The 22974-nt window shown below is 36.9% G+C and overlaps 2 protein-coding genes across 2 annotated transcripts in view; both read left to right on the top strand.

The window, feature by feature from the left end:
• The first annotated feature begins 2373 nt into the window (after positions 1-2373).
• On the top strand, positions 2374-17624 carry LOC139133459 (cytochrome P450 1A1-like). The gene is made up of 9 exons (XM_070700069.1): positions 2374-2766; positions 3660-3833; positions 4460-4553; positions 5555-5716; positions 7525-7733; positions 8238-8357; positions 14852-15091; positions 15420-15518; positions 15965-17624. Exons 1-9 carry the CDS (start codon positions 2553-2555, stop codon positions 16237-16239), a joined length of 1587 nt encoding a protein of 528 aa, XP_070556170.1. The 5' UTR covers positions 2374-2552; the 3' UTR covers positions 16240-17624.
• A 1912-nt stretch (positions 17625-19536) lies between these two features.
• Positions 19537-22974, top strand: part of LOC139133634 (cytochrome P450 1A1-like) — a 122002-nt gene continuing 118564 nt past the window's right edge. Inside the window, exons 1-2 of the mRNA XM_070700383.1 lie at positions 19537-19744; positions 20266-20372. The gene's annotated coding sequence lies outside the window, so the exon portion shown is untranslated. The remainder of the gene's footprint in view (positions 19745-20265; positions 20373-22974) is intronic.

Below are 22974 nucleotides of genomic sequence, written 5' to 3' on the forward strand. Positions count from 1 at the left end.
TCTGATTATTAAATCCAAAGGGCGTGCCAAAAATGCAACTGAATGATAAAATTGTGGCTGGCACGATGCCTTGTAGGCAAGTATGAGCCCGTGTCGAAATTCAAAACACACTGACCCCATTGGGCATTTCAAAAACATCGAGACTCCCCATCCTCAGAGTTAAAAATCAGGGTGACACTCCCCCAAATGAATCCACGGACTAGGCCGTAGAAACTGACCAGTCTCTTAGTCGATGTAACATATCGCCGTCGAGTTAAGTTTGGTGCAATTTGCTGAATCTGATTAAAATCAGATGTAGAGCACGGCGACGTCTATAACTTTTTTTTGCCGTCTCCCTCTCACTAGGCAACAGCAAGAGAATAACGCGTAAGTATAGACGTGGCCGTACTCTACATCTGATGTTAATCAGATTGCTCTTTGCTCTACCCTTTATCTCCAAGCATCCGCTCCTCATCTTGAATATTCGGTGAAAAAAGTTCAATTTTGCATAATTTGCAAACCAAATTGTAAAATCTGTGAAAACATTACCCTATCTGTAGCGACAAGTGAGTTAATCATGAACTGTCAACACATTTCACAACAAATGCAAAACGGAGCGAAATGAAATGTAAGTCAGTAGGCCTAGACCGCTATTTGTTAGCTGTGTAAACGCAGTTATCTAGGACGAGGCAGGCTGCGTTTTTGCGGTTTATCAATGGGTCAACCCGGACATGCGGCGGGGTTTACCTTTTGATGACCCGCATAGATGCAGCCTACCCCGTTATAGATGGCTGGATTCAGTGACAGGCAGTACTAAGGTACATGACCTGGATCGCCAAATAGGGTCAATGCGTTCGACCAACGTAATCAGCTGTACAACCCTCGTTTTAACAAGACAACTTGCTTCACTGTTCTGTATCTTTACAGGCAAATCAGGTGTCTTTATCTGTTGGAAACAGTAAGTATTTGTATTAAGAGAAGGAATAGTTCAGTAAATTTAAGTAATGCTGTGTAATTGTTGTTTCTACTTTTATACTGCTGGTCTTACGATCATTTGGTAAACTGCTTGTTTAATGGACCAACAGGAAAATCTATCATCATGGTTATTACTCAATGTAACAGATAATATCATATGACGTAGCGTTAATTTCAGCACATATATTTCATTCTAAACTGGCATAGCTTGGGAATTTACCGTACGTAGTTGTCCTTCTACAGCTCAAGCGACTGTGCGCGGCGAAAATATCTTCAAACTTGCCTAAGACTGTATTACACGAGCATTGAAGGGTGTGTGGAAAATCACATTTGAAATCCTAACTTATTTTAGAACCCCCACTCATTACTCTTAAATGCATTTCAAATACCCCTCTATATGATCAAAAATATCTAACTCCCCAAATGTTGTATTGGCGACTAATTGACCTATTTTTTATCTTTGTTTTCAGTATTTTTGCTTATCGTGTCAACTGCACCTTTTGTTTTTTCAAATGTTGTAATATTCGACAGCGGCCATACGGGTTATGTAGACTTTTGTTGGCAGCTGCATTTCGGTCAACCATAAATTGGAATATCAGTATTGCAATAACACTATAACAGATTCATACTCAGGCTGTGTTAATGACCTTAAAGCATTTCAACATGATTAGAATATTAAGTACACAAATTAATGTTGACACACAGAAAAAAGATCCCGAGAAAAACCATCAAGATTAATATCAACGATCATTTACATAATGTCTACTCTATATGGACAATTACTAAAATTATTTACTCACAAACCATGCTAAAATGCCAATGTATTCACCTGTCGAACACAGCCTGTGCAAGATGTTTACAATGGGTTTAAAGGTATACTGTCACCTGTTCCAATTTTGCCACAGTTACCATGGAAAGAGAAAATCTAACCAATCACAGATTTTAAGCTGGTGGCCGCTTTTTAAAGACAGCGCCCTCAAATTGGCATTTTGAATACCAAGGAACGCCCCTTTGATCATATATGGGCATATTTAAATGACAGTGGCTGTATAACTTTAAAATTCAGTGTCAGATGAATACATTACATGTACAAACAAACGATTAGCTTGGATTAGCTTGGGTATCACACATTGATGAAATATGGTAAACCCAGCATGGGCAGCTCACTGTATCTACATAGTGTCAGAACATCAGAACAAAGCTAAAACAAGAAAATGGGGTTTTTATTGAGTTGCTGAGAAAATCTCTACAGCTCTTAAACTCTCAGCTGAAATTGTAAACAAAAAGTTACATTTTAGATCAAGTGTAACCAACTGTTCATTTTTCAGTCTAGACAGAGCTTCGCCATGCTAGTTTACGTTAATTCATCAATCATAAGTTTAGATGAGATATTCTAATTATAGACACGTTCTTGTAAAACACATAAGTTGAAAGATCGTATGCAAGTGACATGCAAATTGTAGACCTATTGGTTCTCGCCCTACAGGCTAGTCAAATACATGATACCTCTTTTATAAAAATCAATCTTTGTGTTGAAGCAACCTTCCTCTGCGAATTTCACCGACTGGGCCTCCAGCGACGGGGCAAGCCACAGAGTGATGCAATTCTTCTGTGCGTTTTCACAGACTATTGAGCTACTTGTCAGAATGGTTTATGTAACAGCGGGAACGATCCTGACCTTTCTCAGCAATCCAGTCAATGTTTTTATGGTCCTGGTAGCCTTTGTTCTGGTAGCTTCGTTATGGAGTATGCGTAGACCTGCTGGTTTTCCCCCAGGCCCAAGAGGTTTGCCGTTTATTGGAAGCATAGGCGGTAAGTTTCATCGTATGGTCTTGCTTTAGAAAATGCAACAGGCAAATGTAATTCATGTAAAGCAGAAGACAGATTAGAGTCTCCGTAAAAATAGATCCTATTCGGGCTGTAGAACTACAGAGGTCATGTAATTAAAACGAACTTTGTCCTACTGTGTCTCAACTAGCAAAATACTAGACAACCCAGTATAATAAATGAGTTAGTGACTATGCAAAGACATAAGAGGTCATTCAAACTCGTGCATCTTCAACCAAGATATGACTAAATGTTCTGTCACTTTAACCAACAGCAACTTTTAGTGAGTGAAATTGGAAAAAAGCATATATTACAGGTTACTTGCCAGTTTCCCAACATTCTTTTTTTTTCGTATAATTTTTAAAAAAACCTCACTTGGTCTTCAATCTAATTTGAATTTCTACAACTATTTCTCAAAGTATTGACAGATGCAGAATAATTATTATTGGAACATGTAACGGTCAATCACTGGATTTGCTAAATTTTGCGGAGCATGCTTTTGTATAAGTTGTGTCAATTATGTCGAGTGAGAGCTTGGATTATAGGAAAGAAGCATAGAAACTCTGGATGTAATATTGACACTGACAAATGATTTACCGCTATTAACAGACATTGCAGATATCATAATCTGTCTTCTTACAAAAAGAGTCGATATTACAACAAGCCGGTCCACATCTGGAAGGATGTCATGTTCACTTTCTTAGTTTCACTGGGCTAGTTCTACCCAGCTGTTGGTTAGGTTTTACCGATCACATGTTGTTGCCCAATGACCTATTCATAAAAAAGGCTGGAAACTCGTCTAACTTCCTTCATCAAAATGAAATCCATAAAAACATGTTACGGGAAAGTGTCAACTTTTGTCATCCATTTCGTTTCAGATCTAGCCCCGAATCCTGTATGGACAATATCAGACTTCGCTAAGACATATGGTGATATTTTTACCCTGAAAATCGGAATGCAGTGGATTGTTGTGCTGAATAACCTAGAGCTTGTGCGAGAAGCCCTCGTGGAAAAACAGGATGAATTTGCTGGAAGACCCTGGATATATAGCTGTGAGCTAAAAATTAGTTATTCTGTGACAGGGTTAACCTTAATTGATATATTCACTATAATTCTTGCTTTAAAATTTGGCTGCTCTCATTGTATGACACTAATAAGAGCACGACTTAACCGGCAAAGGCAACGTTATAGCTCTGCCCAAAAAATTCATATAGCACACCTGGTAGCGATTCGATATCGCAGCTTTAAAGTCTTCATCACACTGCGAACCCCTTTTGAAAGTAGTGCACTTTGAGATACTTAATTCCCAGCAGGTACATCTCATTAGTACGGTTGTACATATAAAGTATCCATAGATGTACACATGCACAGTCGTTTAATGGGTGAGACTGTTCACATTGGCTGACAGTAGATTTAATGTTGTTAAATGTTGCCGAAACATCCCATATTGTTTCTGGAGTATCTTTGGCTTTACATATATGAACGTGGACGCGGTCGTTTTGCTATCAAAAATGACATCAACATTGCCATCGTCTAAGCATAAAACTAATCCAGCTTATCGTTGCTGATAATTAAACTTGAAATTAACACATATTTTATCCTAAAACGTTTGATTACACCAAAAGATCATTGGAAAGGTTATGGTGAATGTTTTAATCGCTGTGTATATATTTTATAGTGGACGTATTGAGCGAGGGAGGACAAAATATTACAAATGGTTCTTTTGGTAAGAAGTGGAAGGCTTTGCGTAAAATTGGATCCCAAGCCGTCAGGTAAGCTCAATTTAAGGAAGTCAGGATAGCTGAGGTCGCCAGGTAGACAGTCACCTGCTTGAAATACTTTTACTTTCAACACTTGAAGTATTGCTCGTTATTGAACAGGTCATGAAAGAATAAAGTGATTTCAGCATTAAAATTCTTTGTTTGAAATTTCTCGTCGTTGCGTTTTACATCTAGTTTTGTTTCACCAATAGCTTCTACTCACTATTCGTGACATCATATATTTACCACAGGAATACTGTATTAATCACACCAGTCAGCAAATTAAATTGGCTTCACACTCAGTAGATCATGATAATAACGGCTTACTTCTTTCATTTTCACTTATTAATTTGTCTTGGTATAAAGGTTAAAAAGTTACATGTTATGGTACTTTGGGAGGATTGTCACCATTTAGAATTTTATTGATTTCAGGAAAGCTATCATGGTAATTAGTCCATTGTACAAAGCGTTATAGAAATTAAAGAACCCACAACGTTAACACCAATATCTAAACGGCTTGCGACTTGTGAAACCCTGCTCTTTATGTTAAAGGACTCACATAGACCGTATTTATTTATTCATTAAATAACCTACTGAAAAGTGTCGCACACGGTACATTTACAATCTAGCTTACGTTGAGTTAATTAGAAAACTGTTGTTACAAAACGTTTATCACAGTATGTTGTAAATTTAACTTTAAGCGAATGAGGTAAATTTCTTGGCTCCCCGTAAATTTTCCATTTATGCTTGACTAAAACTTGCACACAGAATCATATTTCGTATCGTCGAGGTGAGAGCAAATTATACGAATAAGGTTGGGATGAAAATCTGAAAAATTTTGAAATAAATCAGGATTGACATACTACTTACACGCCCTGTATAGGGGACAAATTTCAAAACAGGCATATCAAATTAAATAGTGGATGAAGATTTCATTTCTCATGCGGAGGAAACAAAAATAGGCACATCAAAGTAAATATATTTATTTAACTACAGCTTTTGTATTGTTTTAGGAATTTCACCAGCGGATACACATTGGACAAAATTGTGACACAGGAGGCGTTTCCTCATCTAAAGAAAGCCATTGTTGACAAGAATGGAGAACCATTCGATCCGGAACCAATACTGAAGTTGTGTGTTTGTAATGTGATGTCAAATATATCCTTCGGTCACAAGTAAGTTTGCTTACCTATTTAAATTCACTCATCCATGACCAAGTTAGTGTTGGATGTAGTCTCATAAAGTTGTTGTTTCAAAGCCAGCAGTTTGATGTTTTGTCGTAAAATTCATATAGCGAAGATTGCATATCTATCGTATTCGAAGCCATATATTTCAAAGCTATAAATAATTATCGAATTTGATTTTCAAACATAGGATTTCTACCTACAAGGAACAATGTTAATTATGCATTTATGATAAAGTTGAGACAATGTTGTAGCCTCAATACACTATTAATTAACCATATCAAGGGTAGTAGCTGATCTGAACTACTCAGAGAAACCTCAAACTTTCGCGGCCTATTTAAGCAAGAACTGGATTTCCAATGAGATGGGCGACATTTTTCGAGCCGTTTGTCTGTGAAAAAAGGAATGCTGGAAAATTTACAGACTCTTTTTATGAAAGCTTGCACAGGCTTTGGGACAGTATGAGGCCAACGTTTGTTACCGTTTCATTTTGTTGGACATGTTGGTGACCTAAAACCTTCGAACATATCAATTATATATTATATATATATATATATATATATATATATATATATATATATATATATTATATATATTATATATATATATATATATATATATATATTTGCCATCGCAAATAACTATGTTTTCGCGATAACATCGGATGATTAACCAAGACATTTCCATGGGACTTCAGGGTAGTGGCCAGGATAAGTTGGAGACTCTGAACATATATTTGCTCAGACTTTCAGCGCACACAAGATCGCGCCCTATACGGACGTTGGAAATTGCAGGAAAATTTGTCGTGGTCATGGTAATGGTCGCAACTTAACCAATTGGATGCCCTAGTCACGAATATATGATTCAATGATGTGGTAGGGCGCAAATGCCACGAAGTTTGCGAATGGAGAGTGTTTTTCAACGCTCTACGCGGCGCTAACATCCTTACATTATTGACATTAAAAAGAAGGAATAACAGTATAATTCCCTCAGCATTCTGACATTTATGCGAAGCTATTTTAATAGTTGAAAGTCACCTTTGCTGTGTTTATATCACTACTCACCACTGATTAACAAATGTTCTTCCATGGGATATCACTTGAAATTTCTAAAAATAGTTTATATGATTTCGTTGAAAACAGACTACAACCTCGCGAGGGCTCGAGTTCTGTCAGGGGAGTTTTGAAGCCAATGATTTTTTTTGAAATCTGTCTTTTCTCAACTCAGCAGTCGGTAATAATGCTGATTCTGAGATAAATGCATTTTTCTGGCCAAAACAGCATAGAATGACATCGAATGATATTACCTATATTCACCGTTGAGAGCTTCTTTTTTGCTGTACAGTGTTAATGTACATGTAATCTTGAGAGCAAGGTTAGAGCTGATTTGCTCTGCTGATGACGTGGAATCAAATACCTATGTTTGAAAGTCTTTCTTTGTGTCATTAAGACCATAGAGACACTATATTATTATGATGTTTCGTGAAGGCACAAGTGTCTGCTATTCATGTACGTATTGCAACACGAACGTTTCAGACTATTAGATACTATTGGAGAATTGAAACCTATTTTACCCCTAGGATACCTTATTTATAAGTTAATTTGAAAGCTTACTAAAGAATATTCTCTAATGGTCTTATAGAAATCCTGGTGATTAGTATCGTAGCACCATTATCACTTAAAATTGATAGGGACTCATCCTCTTTTAAGTCCCGTGACATTCTTTTGACATTTATCATTGGATAACTGTGGCATGTCTCACGTCTGCGTCATCTAGACATTTATCACGTCTTGTTTCAGCTATGACTTTGATGACACTGAATTCAAAAACATCATGCAGATCACTAAAGATATGGATGATGTCTTTGGAAATGGCACGCTGGCTGACTTTGAGCCAGTATTTAAGTATATACCAACCAATGCCATTCGTCAGATGAAGAAAGTTACCAATACTTGGTTAACATTTATCCAGTCAAAGGTCGATGATCATAGGATGAATATACAAGAAGGTATTGTATAAATAACTATACGTTGAAATGTTTGAAATGATTGCATAGTCAAGAATCATATGTGACAAGTATTTCCACTAATATGCTCTCGTTCGCACAAAGTGAGTAGCCATCATGTTTAAATATCATGGAGATTCTGAACTCTCGTCAATGTAGTCAATAGGATCCTCTCTTTCTAAGCCTCCTCTTGACATAATTTTATATCCGTAATGATTCACACTGAAGTCTTCGTTTCATCATAGAAAAATAATATCTAATTTTAACATTGCATTGATAAAAAGGTTTTAGTAATTTTAGCAACAAATACAAAAACAAGCATCATCAACAATGTCACTGCCATTATGCTCTTCCTCCTCATGATTTTCTCAGGATGAACACCTTTTTTAGAATTGCTTAGTTGGACAATCTTTTACTCCAACAAACACTATCAGAACTAAGAATGATAACGTTCGTAGTCGTTCGTAGCTCGTGATTTATGGTCACTTCAACTTTCTTCTTTGACAGGTAGCGTTTCGGATGCTATTCATGATGTTTTGAAGTTCCATGCAGAAATGAAAGGTAGAGACCAAGCGGATGCGTTGACAGACGTTCATGTACGACAAATAGTAGCTGATATTTTTGGAGGTAATTAATTCCTATTATCGTTTGATGATAAACGAAACTCTTGTAGATGTATAGTGATTGTCTTACATACTCTAAAATAATACAAAACTCATGTCCTATCTTGCTTGCTAACAGTTACGTCATATAGAATTCATAATTATATGGGATCCGTATACATTATTGTTTTCCGGTCACTGTACTCGTATCTGTAGTATAATTTTTAATCTCTCCAATTTTATACAGATAACCCTTTTAAACATACTGCATTTGGCTTTATATCGTATGGTCTTTGTCTTAAACTGGTAACGCAAATGATATATTTGAAACAATGATACATCGCATCAATAGTAATCTGCTTGTTAGTTTGACTTCGGCGTGCCAAGTGTTTCAAAATATTTATCTTTACAGTGTAAAAATAAACTCTCTAAACAATAATAAAAATTTGGTTCAATCAAGGAAATAATAAGAAAAGTATAATTCCAAAAAAAAGACAGAAATGACATTCCATACTTAAATGGAAAACATTCTTCAAATTGTAATAAGGGAACAAACAGTTTGCAACAAATGATTTGGAAAAGTGGCACACCCATATTATTGACCTACATACGCGTATAATTGTTCCCGTAAAAGTGCAATGAGTGTTAATATTACAACAAATAAATAAATATATTAAAAAGCTATGTTACTTACACAAAAACCAATAAGAAAATGTTTCAAAAAGCACTACTAACAGTCAGGGAAAAACCATAACAAAAAATTACAATGTGAACCATTGAGCATTAAGGTCTGCTCAATGCCAATGAATTAAGCCGTGGTTAAATCAATACGTTCTCTAAATGAGGATGAACGATTACTTCTAAGGTGTGGAAAGTAACAATTGGGGATCATTCTCATGATGCATCACGTATAGGGTTATTGTTGGCCAGAGTAATTTTCAGTCTTTCTGAGTAAATTCAAAAGCTAAAATTCTAAGCAACCCATGGGCTATATCATACCTCTAAATCGAGATTGAAAGGCGTCCTGACTCAATGTGCAAATCAATAATCAATGAAAATAAAAGAACTAAAATAAATATCAATGTAAATGGTCTATGCAAAATAATGCAAATGCTAGGTTCACTAGTCTAGATTTCGTTCATTTCCGAGATTAATAATCAGTAATCAGTCCTTTGTCCAATATTTTAAGGCAGTTCAAACGTGTCACCTTCAGCGCTGCTACCTTTCCATTGGACACAATAGCGGTTTTCATGCTGACCATCAGAACTAGTAATAGTTTGGTGGTCGACCATTCTCAAGGCCTGGTAATTATTATCATTGCATGTTGCCATCACCATTACTTCCGATAGTATCCAGTATGGGATTCTCGTTAACATTATCATGGTCAACCATCTCATTTGTGTCCATTTAAGTGCTAATCATATCTGTTGGGTCAATTTCAATCAGTATTGGTATTTCCATCGCCATCATCGGGTAATCCATGGGAAGATCGTTGAAATCCGTGTATGTTTTAATTCGATTAACGTGTACAACTTGTTGTTTAGGCCGAGTTTTCTAAGAGTTCACAGGTGTCACTTTCTCAATGACATGGTAGCATCAATGCCATGGCTGTAGCAACTTGGTTGATAATCCTTGTTATCTCCAATGTCATACTCAATGTCCTTAGCACGCTCGTCTTACTGGTTTTCTCCTTTTGTTGTGCTAACTGAATACTATCGTGGACAAGTGGCTGAATCTCATTCAGTCATTGAACCACTATTTAACTATATTCCTTATGGTCGGTGAACGTTGTCGCCAGTTTAGTAAGGATCACATTAGTCAGAAATCTTGGTTCTTGTTCGTTCAATGTATAGAAAGGCGACTCCTCAGTCAAGTCTTGTGTATATGACGGAAACGAAAACGATGCAATCGGAAAACATAGATTACAGTCAGTCTGATTGTGACTGACTTACATTAATAATATCGTAAAGAGTGTTCCGCTGAAAATTTCAACAAGTCCATCGATTTGTTATAATAGGAAGTCACATTTACTTTCCTACATTTGATTATTTTATGTGGCTTTTTCACCAAAGTTGACAGAAAGTTTCTACCACGATTAGATAAGAATGTTCGAGGTGCAGAATGATGAGCAATATTCTCATAGACTGTCAGTCGAGCGACAACATCCGCAGTTGTCTTTCAATGGCAAAAACTTCGGGCCAAGGTGTAAAATAGTCCAAATACACATAAAGTGGTTACCTTGTTCTGGATTCGGAAGCGGTCCTAATACGTCAACAGCCACACAATCAAAGGGACCGTCTACGGGTATAAGCCGCAACTGGGCAACTGGAAGATTCTGTGGATTTTTCTATGAAGACAGTCAACACATGACTTATGACTTCGATATCTCTTTACATTCCAAACCATAAATAGAACAATAGACGTGTTCTGTATTTTACTGTACATCTTGTGGAACCCTAGATGACCTTAAGCAATTTCATTATGGCACAACGTCATGACTTTGTCCTGTAGGGTATGAAGATTGACAAGCTGTTTATGCACGTCTCCCAACTGTCATTCTTAGGCGTGCATTCAAAGACGATACAGTACACCATCTTCAATAACATATTGATAACCGTTTAAAACAACTTTCGTAGCTATCTTTGTTTCGACGAGAAGTTCATCCCCAGTCAAATACGATATTAGCGCTTGTAAAGTCAAATCACATTGTTGCAATCCTCTAACCTGGTCTAATGGAAGTAAAGAGGTGTCTTTCGCTGCAATAATAAAGTATCTCCTGTCTTCATCACCATTATCAAGTCGTCTTGAAAGTCCATCAGCATTTACTGGATGGGCAGTGCTGAATTTAAAAGTAATATTCTTGAAGGTCAACGACCAGGGGGCGAGTCATCCAGATAAATCAGGTATAAGTAACAATGCCAACAAGTATTGAAAGATGCTTGGCATGTTACACAAACAAATGGGCGTAACATTTTCTTCGCTGAGTCCGTTGTATGAAACAAAGGCGGTCTTATCCCTATCTTCCAACGCGACTTCAATATGCCAATATCGTGATGTCCATTGTCGAAAAGTAATGTGCTTGCCAAAGGGCATCCAGACTATCGCAGCTGCTTGTTCATGGTTATGATATTAGTGTTTAATTTGTCTGATGCGTTTTAATGAGTGTTAATGATGAAAGTCCTCACCTACCAGTGACATCTTCAAAACTATAAGAAGTTCCTGCTTGTACCTCCATTTTGAAAGCTTGATACTATTATTTATTAGTCTCCTCGGACAACTTCCAGGGGGACTTATAGGTTTGGTCATGTCTGTGCGTGCGTGCGTTTGTGCGTGAGTGCGTCCGTCCGTTCAAGCGAAATTCTAAGATATGCCCGGAGAGTTTTCATTAAAACGTGGAATAAGAATAGTATCCTATTTCATACATATGCATGTCAATTTGTTTTGTGATACGAGCCAATATGGCCGCGTGACAGCCATTTTGGTTCTAAATTCATTAACCAAATGGGGACTATGTCATCGACAATTAGTTTTTGGAAAAAGAGTTCGCTTTCTTGAGCAACTGCGTTGAATTTGATTAAACTTTGTATAGATGTCGGTCACACAGAGTTCTAAAAGCACAGAGTGACATATGTCAGTATTGAGTCAATTAATTACTAATTTACAAATATGGTGAATTTTTATAATTATGGTGATATTGTGATATGTCTTGATATCCTGCAAATTTGATGAGACTTGTTCCAGATTTTGATTTTTCAGTACTGTGATGGCGTGCAAAGATATGTAGCAGTATCATGTCAATTAACTGCTGATTTGCATATTTAATGATTTTTTTTTTGTAATTTGGCCTATGTGTCAAAATATTTCATCAAATTTCACGTAACGTGATACAAATGTTGAATTCACATTGCTTCAACCGTGAATAAAGAGGTTAATCAGTGTCAAATTAATTAAATTTTACTTTGCATATTTAATGAACTTTCATAGTTAGATGTGATATGTCCAGAAATACTACATCAAAGTTGATGAAACTTGGTAAAGACCTAACAGTGCTGTAAGACAATTCAATGGCACTTTGCGGTATCCTTTAAAATAATCGCTCATTTGCATATATAGTGAATTTTTAGGGTAAATTTCTAGAAGTATTCCATCATATTTTCTGAAATGTGGTATATGTGATATCTGTCAGTGTTATAATAGGATGCAAAAACGTTTGACAACGTCCTATCGATTAAATACTGACTGACTCATTGAATGACCTTTTCAGTTAAAGTGAGAGTCCAGATTGGTTTAACGTTTTCACCGCCACGGAATTCATTCTCGGCCATTAAGCCCCATCTATAACGCAGAACTTTTAATCAGAGACCCACTTTTGGACAGGACTCTATTCTCTCTGAGAACCTGGTATCAAAGTATGCATAAGACGTGGGGACTGCGTCATCAACTATGACTTGTTTTATCATGATAGATTGTTTTAGAGGATATTTGAGGAAATTCTCCATGCAATTGTGGGATGTGTGTTTATTCTATAGCTAAATTAATTATGTGCCCCAGAAAACGCTAGCATAGGGCTCACGCCGGACTATGCATGAGAAACGCCGGCTAGGCATGGTTGTGTTGGGCAAAACCTATGCCCGTTAGCATCATTGTGCAGCTTGGGCGAGGCGGCCCTTTACAGTGAAAGAACCACCGACTACCAGCGCACCACCATGGGTGCTTGCTGACTTGTAAGTTGAAGAATGGCACTTCTTGTTAACCTAGACTTCCATGAAGACTAAAAAAGAAAGTTATCGCTCAAACATTCCAAATTTCTTGTCCAAAACCTGAGTAACATGATCGCGTTCCATTGAAGCATGCCGTAAGGGATTCATTATTAAAGAACAATACGTACGTGAACAATGACGTATTCAATTAAGTAATTTTGCAAGTTGTTTTTTTCTATGGGATATCCCCTTTTATTTGTTTTTTCCAACGTGCCTTTTCTTTTTTCCGAGCATTTTTGCGTAGATGATGCCCACTTTTATCTAGCTCCATCACGGTCGACTCAATTCTGATTTCTTTTTTCACAGTGAAACTGGATGTGGTTACACATTTGATTTTTTGGGGGATCATATTTTTTCCGAGTTGTAGTAGTGTTTTGTGTTTTAATGTTTTAATTGTGTTTTAGGGTACGTATTGTCGTTTTTGTTCAAAATTATTCCTACGATGTACGATCGTTAGATTAGTTGAATCATCCAGTACTTAATAAAATAGACCTTTCATACTTTTGTTTTGGCTAAAGATTCAAACTCATGGAGTTGATTTTCCTTCTCGTTTCAAAACACTTCGAGTAACTTCTTGATCACTTGTCATGAAGATAGTTAAGGTGCAAAATAGTGTGGACCTCTGAGTTTTGATATCTGCATTGGTGCTTGCTTGGTTTGCATTTTTATTTAAAGTATTTTTGTAAGGAATTGTCTGCTTGATTCAAAATGTCGCCTTTTGTGAAAGATGGTTGTAGTATTATGGATAATATAGGAAGTTATAGTAATGGAGATCATAGCAAGTGAGCATGAATTTCCTCAAAAGTGCCACTGTGGCGCTATTTTCATACTAAATCAAATATCTGTTGCCAGCCACAAAAAACATTTATCAGTAGTTAAGAAGATATTGATCTTACACCTGCCAAAAGGCTTCGTGCCGCTGAATGTTTTAAAATAAGAAAAATTTGCTTAAAGCTATTGATACTACCTTGGCTTAGAGGAAATTAAAAAGTGGTCTTGTACCAAATTATTTTAATTGTGATATTTGAAATGTAGTAAAGATTTCTAGCATGCTGCATCGATACACATTTTGTTATTCGTGCTAAATCGTATGAATTCGTATAGTGTATTCAGTGCTTTGATAAAGTTTTGTGCTATGTGTGATAGTGAGTGTACGAGCGTAACACTGCATGAAAACCCAAAAATACTTACTGTATTTGCATGGATTATTGCCTGTATTTAAGCTGAAGTGTGCATCTACAGATGAATACAGTCAAAAATCCGTTGCTTGTATTCAGCAAGCCTGTATTCATTCATGTGAATTCACGTGTAGTATTCTATAATACAGAAAACTTGTTAGTGTGAATTTATCTGTTTTATTGCGTTTTTGATGCAGTATAAGTGCTAACTCTATAGCGTGTGGAGGGTCACAGTCAGACAAAATTGTAATAACTTGGCTCGATTATTGAACAACTCTGTTTTGACAGTGGGTATTTGGCCGAGAGGTTCTGTCTGTGGCTTCTCCGCTTGGTCACTGGCTGACGTATGTTGCGAGTTTTAACATCGATCGAAACTTACCGTATTTAGCATTAGTAGTGAAATGGGAAAGACATTGTTATTTTATATTTACTGGTCATGATGAACAAAGAAATAATTTGAACTTGAACTGTTGTGCAGTCTACTGACAAACAAACACCTGTTAGCAACAGTAAATGTTGTATATTGTCGTCTGTAGTTGTCTTTACTCAGACATTTCAATATAATTATAATTTCATACCAGCCGGGATCGATACAACAACTCAAACCATGATTTGGTGTTTGGCGTACTTGATAAACTATCCCGATGTTCAGGCAAAAGTACACAAAGAAATTGATGATGTCATCGGAAAAGATCGATTACCACTGTTATCCGACAAGACTAAATTACCATACTGCGAAGCTGTCATCCTCGAAGTAATGAGAATCAGAACTATTTCAGCGCTTAACCTACCACATGAAACTACGGAGAACACTGTTATTGGTAGGTCTTCTTTTCATCTTCTTGTAAACATTCGAAGCAAGTACATATATTGTATGATAATTTGGAAGAGTAAATAGAACTGTTTCTATTGACGTTTCGCCTATCGGAGGTTGTACATACTAATGAGCCCTTGCTTTCCTTTTAACAGGAGTAGTTTCTTTAACTTTGAAAATTACAGTCATTTTCATTTAATACAAGAATTACCATTATTTCAGGCACTTAATATTTGATGAGAGGGGATAAAAATTATTTTAACAATTTGTCTGCATAGTTTCGCAGAATATTTGATTTTCTGGATGCCTGAATATTTCTATATCCAATCCAATAGGTGGCTATAACATACCGAAAGGGACCCAAATATGGACAAACTTATGGAATCTGCACATGGATAAGGAGTACTGGAAGGAGCCTGAGAAATTTTGCCCAGGTATGTTGAATCTGAGAATCAAAAATTTCTAAATAGCAGTGTTTTTGACAAGGTAATTGCGTAGCAAATATGGATCGATAATTAATGTGTCTTTCTGCCTACCAAATAAAAAACAACAACATAAGTAATGTAGCACTTAAATGAACGTTTTGTACCTTTTAGAAATATAAACTGTTTTATAAAGTTTGACTGGATATGACACAAAATTACTGATAACGTAAGTTAAACGTCAAAGTATACCGTAGCTAAAGTCATGGTCATTTGCATATGCTAATATGGTTAAGACAGCATTCACTTACAACTTGATCACTTTCCAATGACATTCCATGGCAAACCAATAATATCGTACTCTTTAGTTCATTTGTTTAGGGCAGACTATACCTTGACACCAACATCATGAGAACTGCGTAAAGAATGTACAGACATTTTTATTTTTCTCCCTACAGAACGATTCTTAGACTATGAAGGCAATGTTCAGAAAAGACAAGAGAGTTACCTCCCTTTTTCCGCTGGGCGCCGTGTGTGCATAGGAGAGGTTTTGGCGAGGAATAATATGTTTCTGATACTCACCTGTTTGTTTCAGCAGTTTACTTTATCACCGGTCAGAGGAAAAGGGAAGCCAAGCCTGGACCCGATATTTACAAATCTTGTCACCAGATGTATCCCTTATGAAGTTGTCGCCAAAGAGCGCATTTCTGGGCAGACTGACTCGCAGGCTTGAATTGGCGTATTCTGAGACAACTTGATTCGTTAGATGAGAGTCAACAACATCATCCATCGCCGAATGAAATCGGAAATGATAAATGCGTGCATTCTGAATCAGTAAATATAACTCATGAAACAACGCAATGTTTTCCTGATATAATGTCACAATTATTTTTATTTGCAAAATATATAGAACTGTAACCCTTCCTAGTTCATTTAATTAGCGGTAGCAGGTATTAGTACCCTACAAGACCAGTGTGATTTTTTCTCGCAAAGCGCTATTTCTCCCAAATTCGTTTCAAACCATGTTTCTAATATTCAATGCGCTATGATAAACCAGCCGACAACAGTTTCAATTTGGTGATTGACATGGGCAATGACATTGCCCACAAAATCCGATGCTGACTTGAACATAGATAGTAAAAGTGATTTCGCAGATTCGGGTTCGTTCCTCTAATCTGACTAGCAACCACACTATTGGGTCCAGCACGTATCCGTAATGTAAATATTATATCCTGTATATCATTAACAAGTCTGGCTCATGCATTCACCTTCAAAAGTCAGCTTGATCTAATAGAAAGGAGATTCTATGCCATCACGACAAAGGCAACACTTGCGGTATAGTGAAACCCCAAATTATCTTACTCACTTTGAATCACCGGTAGCTTACAGAAATATTCAATACCGCGAAAATGACAAAACAGCTCATCTTTAGCAACAACACACGTAATCACTCTTCTATAGCATTGTCCTGCTTTCCAAATACAGAAATAAAAGAAAGGGGCCATTCTGGAGTAGGGTGATTGTCTACCTTGATTGGAAGTCTTACAATTGCTCTGCTACAAATATTTGTCACATTATAGATTTTGCAGTCAATTTGTTTGTTTGTGTTTCTTTGCTTGCCTACTCGTTGGTCGTCTTATTGTCTCTTCTGACGTATCTTTCGCCCGTATGTCGTTTGTCCCTTCGTTTATCTGTTTGTCTTTGTGTTACTTGTTAACACATGCTCAGTTAGAGTGACTGTACCATGCTTAGGAGCATAGCTTAGCAGTGTGGATCGAACGATGATAAATTATTACCATTTACATGCTTGATTTTCTGAAACCAGGCTGAGTGCAACCAATTTGTGTAGCTCAATGCAGTATTTTAACCGTCATTATATCGTAAAGTTACGACAAAACAGCCATTTATAAGAGTTTAATAACGTGTCAACACAGAAACACATAATCAAGCTAACAAACAAAAATCATCAAACACAAAATATACAACAAGAGACATGGAGTCAAGCTTGTGAAGGACTAGAGAAAAGGTAGTTTTCAGTATTGAGTTTTCACAGAATGTATTATTACTTCAGATTTTCTAATTAAAATATGCAAGTCGTGAATGTCTGACGCAAATCACCTATTCTAGTTTCACACTAGACGTTTTTACATTACCCTTGGAATTATGGGATCCACAATTAGATATTAGACCACAGGCGGCCCAGACACTATTAATAAGCTTATTATTGAGTTTGTCTCAGTTTTCTGTATCAGTTCCTCTCCTTTTCTTTATGCTCTGACTGATCGTAGTAAATAAAATAAATGACTGTTTAGCCTAACTATATAACCTAAATAGTCATGACTGGCCGCAATTTTGTAATTTCTGGACACATTTCAGGAGAGCTTCTTACCTTCCCGTTTTAGTAACCTTTCCTATCTTTCGCGATGTTGACCAGTCCATAAAATCCCTGATAAATCCACGGATTACCATAATTAGTTGTGTCGACTAATTAATGTGTGTATGAGAGGTAAACGTCCTTGTAATGGGATGTAAAATAAATAAAGAGTCAAGAAGCTAAGTTAGGTTATATAACCATTTATTTTATTTACTCCAATCAGTCAAAGCATGAAGACACAGTCCCTTTATCCATAGAGGGACTGTGATGAGCAACTGATAGAGAAAACGGTTAGAAAAGCTTATTAACAGTGTCTAGGCCGCCTGTGATTAGACGCTAGTTGGTTGAAAGGAAATCTCCAAATCACATATTGCTTGGAAATATTTCAACAACACCACCAATTATCAGTAACTGAGATGGTCTCATCATCCCACCTGTTAGACACGCAAATTTCCTTTGTTATGAGCATTCAAGAATATCAATAACTTTTTTCCAACAAAGATACAACCTATTTCCTTAATTTGCTTGAAAATATTGTGTAAGGCTTTAAAAAATATCTGTTGGCAAAATTACAAACGTTCCGTCTCCTCCAAGAAAAAGGGATTGATCTTCTCATTATTCACAGAGGGAATTAAGAAAATTATGATTATCAAAAAATGATATCAGAATTTTGAAGTATGGACCAAGCTGTTCCGTGTACAGAAGACATTTGCTTCAGTTCAATGAGCGATCTCTGTATGTGCAGATCAAAGAGAATTGTTGGTAAGGTCACTTACTGTGCAATTGTGGTGGACACACACGCTGACAGACATCGCTACGACATTAGCTCACATTTGTGAACACGTGAGCTAAAATGCATCATGCTTTGTTCCCTGTACTCTTCGACAACTCATTTGTTTACTTTGGTATGATAAAAAGCGTTTCTAATGAGGCAAAAGGGTCAAGATCATCATCCTATGTTTAATATCATACCTTCGTGTAAACGACATTTCAAAATATCATTAACAACGACGAATGAGATTGCTTTATATTACCGTCCTTGGGGACCGCGTGTTTGTCTAATATATCTTAATTCGACCGCGTCACCAAATAAGCTACATTTCTTCATCATTAAATTTGTAATGTTAAAGGGAACAATCCTAACATACAGACGATAAACAAATAACTTGAGCAAAGATTTTACTTCAAATTTACCTCCTGCTCAGTGTCTTTCATCGGAGATGTTAGAAGCATACTTCCATACGTAAATAGGAAACTTTGCATTCCCCTTAAAAGAACTAACATGTGAATGATGTTTTGCTGTCGAGTCGGGTTTCACTTTGCTCTACCCTTTATTTGCAAAACGTTAACTGCTCATCTTTAATATTAGGTGAAAAAGTTCAATTTTGCATAATTCGTACACCTAATTGTAAAATCTGTGGAAAAAATGTCCTGGCGAACACGTGAGTCTAGGGATCATGAGCTGTAAAGGTATTTTTACCATAAAAATTGAACGGAGCGAAATGAAACGTAAGTCAATAGCTTGCTATTTGTTAGCTGTGGAAACGGAGCTCTAGTGGCGGGGTACGCTGCGTTAATTGCCGACCATCATAAGGTCAACCCGTACATCCGCGTCAGAGTTGACCTTTTGATGACCTGCATAGAGCAGCCCACCAAGCCACAGATAGCTGCGTTTCCACAACATACTATTCGTATTCATGTGACAAGCAGAACAAAGGTACATAGGCTGACCTGGGTCACCAAGTAGGTCACAGCGTCAGACCTACGTATTCATATAGCTGTACAGCCAGTTGTACCGAGACAACTTGCTTCACTATCCTGTCAGCTGTACATGCGAATGAGGTGTCTTTATCGGTGGTAAAACGTAAGTAAGCTTATTTGTATTAACAGAATGAATAGTGCGGTAAATCAGAGTAATGGCCGTGTTAATTGATGCTGGGAAACGGTGGTAATTACTGTAGCAGACAATATCTTACGACGTAGCGTTAATTTCAGCACATTTGCTTCATTCTAAGCTGGCGTTGCTGGAATGCTTACCGTAATTGGTTGTCCTTCTACCTCGCAAGTAACTGTGCGTAATCTGCTGTGCGGGAAATACCCTAAAACTTGTCGAAGACTGCATACACACATCAAGCAAATACTAGAGGTGTGTGCAGAAATCACAATTGAACGCTTAACTCATTTTAGATCCCCACTCATTACCCTTATTATAATCCCATTATCCTAAAATAGCCCTCTATATTATCAAAATCATTTAAATCCTACAATATTATATTGCCGAATATTTACAAGGCCAACTAATTGACCTTTTTTATCCTTGATTTCAGTATTTAGGCTAATCGTGTCAACTGCAACGTTTGTTCTTTCATATGTTGTAATATTCAGTAGTCGGCAGCCGCCATACAGGTTATATAGACAGTTGTTGGCAGCTGCATTTCGGTCAACCATAAATTGGAGTGTCAGTACAAGTATTGCAATAACACCATTACAAGGTAAGTTGATACACACAATAAAGATGCCGAGAAAAGCCACCAGGTTCAATAGAAATGGTCATTCAAAAAATGTATACTCCTTATTGACAGTCACATGTTCTCTCAAGAATATTTATACCGAGAAAGACATTATCAGTATGCTTGATTTCCTCATTGACAACATATTTGTTGAATTTGGAGGACACATTTTCCAACAGTGTATAGGAATTCCCATGGGCACAAACTGTGCTCCCTTACTTGCCGACTTATTTCTGTTCTCATACGAGGCAGAATTTATCCAGAGCATTATCAAGCAGAAAAAGTCTCTGTAGCTCGTACTTTCAACCTTACATTTAGATACACAGACGATGTTATTTCATTGAATAACTCTGAATTCAGTAAATATCTCGCTATGATTTATCCTCCAGAATTGGAGATTAAAGAAACTACAGAAACGGCCTCTTCTGCTTCATATCTGGACATTTTACTTGAATTTGACTCTGATGGTCACCTTTCTACTAGGCTATATGACAAGAGAGATGATTTCAACTTTAGTATAATCAATTTTCCACACCTCATCAGTAATATTCCAATCTCACCTGCTTATGGGGTATACATTTCCCAGCTTATTCGATATGCAAGAGCATGCAGTTCATATGGTGATTTTGTAGAGAGACATGGCCATCTCTCTTACAAACTTTTAAATCAAGGTTACACCAGAGCAAGACTTGTCTCTACATTCAAACGCTTTTTGGCAGGTATCGCAAGCTAGTAGATAAATACAATATCTCTCTTCGACAAATGATCACTGATGGCATCGGTGACATGGGGCCTTAGTTAGTAACCACTACCTATCTGACTTACAGATTGATATATGGCGGGTGCCACATGTGGGGCAGGATACGCTTACTATTTTCGAAACACCTGACATCACTTCTTGGTCTTTTGGCCAGAGGTCCATATATCTTTCTTTCTATTTACTGTCAGTTCTGTGCTGTTTTGTGTCTATGTTTTGTGTCTATGTTTACAACTATTGTCTTACAAATTTTAACCTAGTGTTATTAGATTATGGATTGGTATGATTGCGATTATTTTACTCACAAATCGTGCTAAAATGCCTATGTATTCACTCTTACGAACACAGCCTGTGCAAGATGTTTACGATTGGTTTAATTGAGAGTGAGACGGACATATTGCATGTACAAAACAAACGGTTAGCTTGGGCATCACACATTGATGAATTATAGTAAACCCAGCATGGGGCAGTTCACTTTATCTGCAACGTAGCTGTTTTTACCATTTCAGTTTAAAGCTAAAACAAGAAAAAGTGTTTTTTATTTAATTTCAGCTGAGAAAACCTCTACAGCTCTTCAAGTCTCAGCTTAAATTATAAAATATTTACATTGTAGATCACATGTAATCAACTGTTCATTTCTCAGTCTAGACAGAGCTACGGTAATTAATCATTGAGTCGGTGACTTTAAACCACGTTGTGAGACCCAAACTAATCGTTTGTTTTGTACATGCAAAGTGTCAGCCTCATACTCTGAGTTCTGAGACCGAGACCTGATAACCACTGTATATTTCATTGGTGACATGTGGAAGGGGCACTATATATCTATTGTGTGTGTCACCAGGATCTTATTTTCTTCCCAAAAAACAAGTATTTTGCTTGTTAACAGTTTGTCCCCGAGGTTATCGTTCGCCCGTTTAAGCGATGAAATTCGTTTTCTTCGCTTCGATAAAGTGTGTATGTGCGATGTATGATAGTGAGCATGCGTGCGTGAGTGCTTCACGAACTCTACAACGTGTTGAAAGGTCTCAGTCAGAAAATGTAACAACTTAGCCGGCTATTGAACCACTCTTTTTTGGGAGTGGAGATTTAGCCGACTGGTTCTGTCTCAGGCCTCTCAGCTAGGCGACTGATGCCGTATGTTGTGGGTTCGAATCCGATTGAAAACTATCCGTATTTGTATTATATATAGTTAGCTTCAGCCTTGACTGTAATTCAGTGATTTAAATTAAAATATACAGCTTGTATTGATATTGCAATTGAATAATTGGTGTTTCAATACATACTATAATAAGTAGTGGAACAAGAAAATGTACATGATGAGGTAGAAAAAATATCAACAGTTGCAGTTTCTGTCCTCTGTTGCTCGGTCTATTTGTGGTTGTTTTTCCAATTTAAATTTAGTGGCATAGATTTTTCCAAAAAAAATGTTATTGAAGGATTCTCTAAAATGAGTCCAAAATTTGTTTTATTATTTTTAACATTGGAGCCATCGGATGACATAATGGTTTTAATTGAATTACCTACAAAACTATTAACATTGGAAATGTATAAAACAAGGAACCAAAATATTTTCGGATCCTCCCACACCAAGTGCGAACCATTCATATCCCCTCTTTACTACCCAAGAAACATTCAACCCCTGATGTTCTCCACCCTCCGTCCCCGCCCAGTATTTTGAATGCAGCGTAAAGGGAACAATCTATTTTTATATGAAATGTTCCTGTCAGGAGATAAGGTCAAGACCAGGCCTTGGAAAACAACGCCAGTAAACAGTTGTTACTTTTCTTTCATCTGTTGCGTACTTTGTTGAGTTTGAACAAATACAGG

The sequence above is a fragment of the Ptychodera flava genome, chromosome 5, assembly GCF_041260155.1.
Source record: "Ptychodera flava strain L36383 chromosome 5, AS_Pfla_20210202, whole genome shotgun sequence".
NCBI classification, from domain to species: Eukaryota; Metazoa; Hemichordata; class Enteropneusta; family Ptychoderidae; genus Ptychodera; species Ptychodera flava.